This window comes from Phalacrocorax carbo, chromosome 1, assembly GCF_963921805.1.
Source record: "Phalacrocorax carbo chromosome 1, bPhaCar2.1, whole genome shotgun sequence".
Classification (NCBI taxonomy): domain Eukaryota; kingdom Metazoa; phylum Chordata; class Aves; order Suliformes; family Phalacrocoracidae; genus Phalacrocorax; species Phalacrocorax carbo.
Window position 1 is genome coordinate 214,109,104 of NC_087513.1, and position 2,140 is coordinate 214,111,243.

General features: G+C 61.6%; 1 protein-coding gene across 1 annotated transcript; it reads left to right on the forward strand.

Moving 5' to 3' along the window:
* The first annotated feature begins 469 nt into the window (after window positions 1-469).
* Window positions 470-1,499, forward strand: LOC135311287 (thyroid hormone-inducible hepatic protein-like). Its single transcript, XM_064440446.1, has 2 exons — window positions 470-1,104; window positions 1,387-1,499. The coding sequence occupies exon 1, from the start codon at window positions 685-687 to the stop codon at window positions 1,084-1,086; it is 402 nt and encodes a 133-aa protein (XP_064296516.1). The 5' UTR covers window positions 470-684; the 3' UTR covers window positions 1,087-1,104; window positions 1,387-1,499.
* The last annotated feature ends 641 nt before the right edge of the window (window positions 1,500-2,140 follow it).

Genomic DNA, 2,140 nt, shown 5'->3' on the forward strand with positions numbered 1-2,140 from the left:
ATGGTCATCTTCGTCCTTAACATAACCAGTTTTGGGCAAACACCCCTCAGACAAGTATCACCTGTTCATCATCACCTTCTTCTTTGAGCAGGGGTTGGTACCAAGGCCCCTTGCCAAGGGTGGGCTGTGTGGGACCCTCAGGCCAGCCCTGAAGAAGGGGGTAGCTGGGGCAGGGCTCTTGGAGGACTTTCCTTCACCAGAAAATCCCATCATTTGGCCTCATTCCTCACTCCTCAAAACTGCCTACATCAAGGCAGCTCTCCCATGGTGCTGCCTGCAGCCTGCCTACACGGGGGGCAGGTGCCGGACTCGCTCTTCCCAGGGCCTTGGGAGCTGTGGAGGTGGTGGGGACTGGATGGCATGAAATGGAAGTGACCCTGGACACCACCCCTCCTTGCTGCCCTTCTCCCAGTGTGAGGGATGCTGTGGGACCCCCGGCCAGCTCAGGCAAAGGCCACGGGGAGGCTGGGCCAGGACAGATTGCACAAAGCGGGGCCGAGCCCCAGCTGGGCTGGAGCCAAGCCCGGCCCCGTGGCCGTCCAGCCCAGCCTGAGCCTGGCAGGAGAGGACAGCAGAGGAGGGTCGTGCCCTGGCCCAGCATAAAAAGCCCTCGGTGGGGACGGGGAGCAGGCGCACCCCAGGAAGGGCCCAGAGCAGCGCTGCCGGAGCCGTGGGAGCAGGGCCATGGAGCAGTACTTCTCGGCCACCCAGAAGATGGAGCAGGAGGTGATGTTCCCCAGCCTGCTCCGAGGGGTCTTCCCAGAGCAGGACGGGGCAGCCCCAGCCACGGGCAGCCGCACAGACCTCTACGAGCGCTACCAGCTCCTCAAGGCCATCAAGCCCATGGTGGAGAAAGGCCTGGCCTGTGTCACTGACCAGAGCCCGACCAGCGCCCATGCTGACACGGAGACGTGCTCGGACCACCACGGTGCCATGGATGCCCAGCTGGAGGAGCGCCTGTCCCACCACCTGGCTGGCTTGCAGCAGGTCCTCACCCACCTCACCAGGGACACCAACGCCCTCACCCGGAGGTACAGCCAGATCCTGGAGCAGATCACCCCCAGCGAGGGACAGCCCAGCTGGTGACCCTGCCCCGCGCGCCAGGTAAGAGCTGGGGAGACGCAGAGCCCAGGGCCACCAGGACAAGGGGTGGGTGATGTCCCCAAGTGGTCCCGCACACTGCACGGGTGAGGACCTACCGGCAAGTGCCTTCAAATGGGGGCTGTCCCCTCACATGCTGGCAGCTTTCCATCTCCATGCTGGAGGGGGGACTCATCGCATCCCTCGCTGCAGAGTCCCCAGGGGTTCAGGGTGTATGGAGCCGGGAGTGGTGGGCTAGGTCTCCCCCTGGGAGGCCTTCAGGGTTAAGGACAGCTGCCGTTGCAGGATGGATGCTGGTGGCACGAAGACGTCCCCATCGCTGATCATCGTGGGCTCTTCCCCAGCACTGATCGCCCACCCGGCACTGCGGCATGGGACCTCCCAGCGCTCCCACCGCACGCTGGCCATGGTTGGGACCACTGGAGAACCAGATGCTGCCTTATCCTCATAGGAAGAAGCACCTGGTCACGCTGGGAGGTCCGTCAGAAGAGCCACACACCCCGTGCCCTCCTCTTTATTTTCAAAGAGCAGCACGAACGTGCGGCGTTGCATGGTGGCCCCGACGTCCGACGCTCCCCTGTGACTGCCAAGCCCTTTTCCAGCTGGTACCTGGACTCCAAGGGTGTTTTCCCCAATTTTTGTAATAAAAGGATCCCTGTGAAGCTGTTGTCAGTGTGGTGCTTTCCCCTGCCTGAAGCCCTCGGGGTGTGCCTCAGCGTGGGGCAGGGGGACACTGGCTCTGTCAGGAAAGGACTTTCCAGTGCCATCATGGGCAATCTGAGGGGACAAAGAATCACAAAGTCATGCAATAGTTTGGATTGGAAGGGACCTTCAGAGGCCATCTAGTCCAATTCCCTGCTGTGTGCAGGGACACCTTCCCCCGGCATAGGGAGCTCAGAGCCCTCTCCAACCATCGGGCATCCACAGCTTCTCTGGGCAACTTGTTCCTGTGTCTCACCCACCCTCAGCCCAATAAATGTCTTCCTTATCTCAACAGTAACACCAGCAAAAGGAGATGCCTGTTTTCTGTGCATGTGAA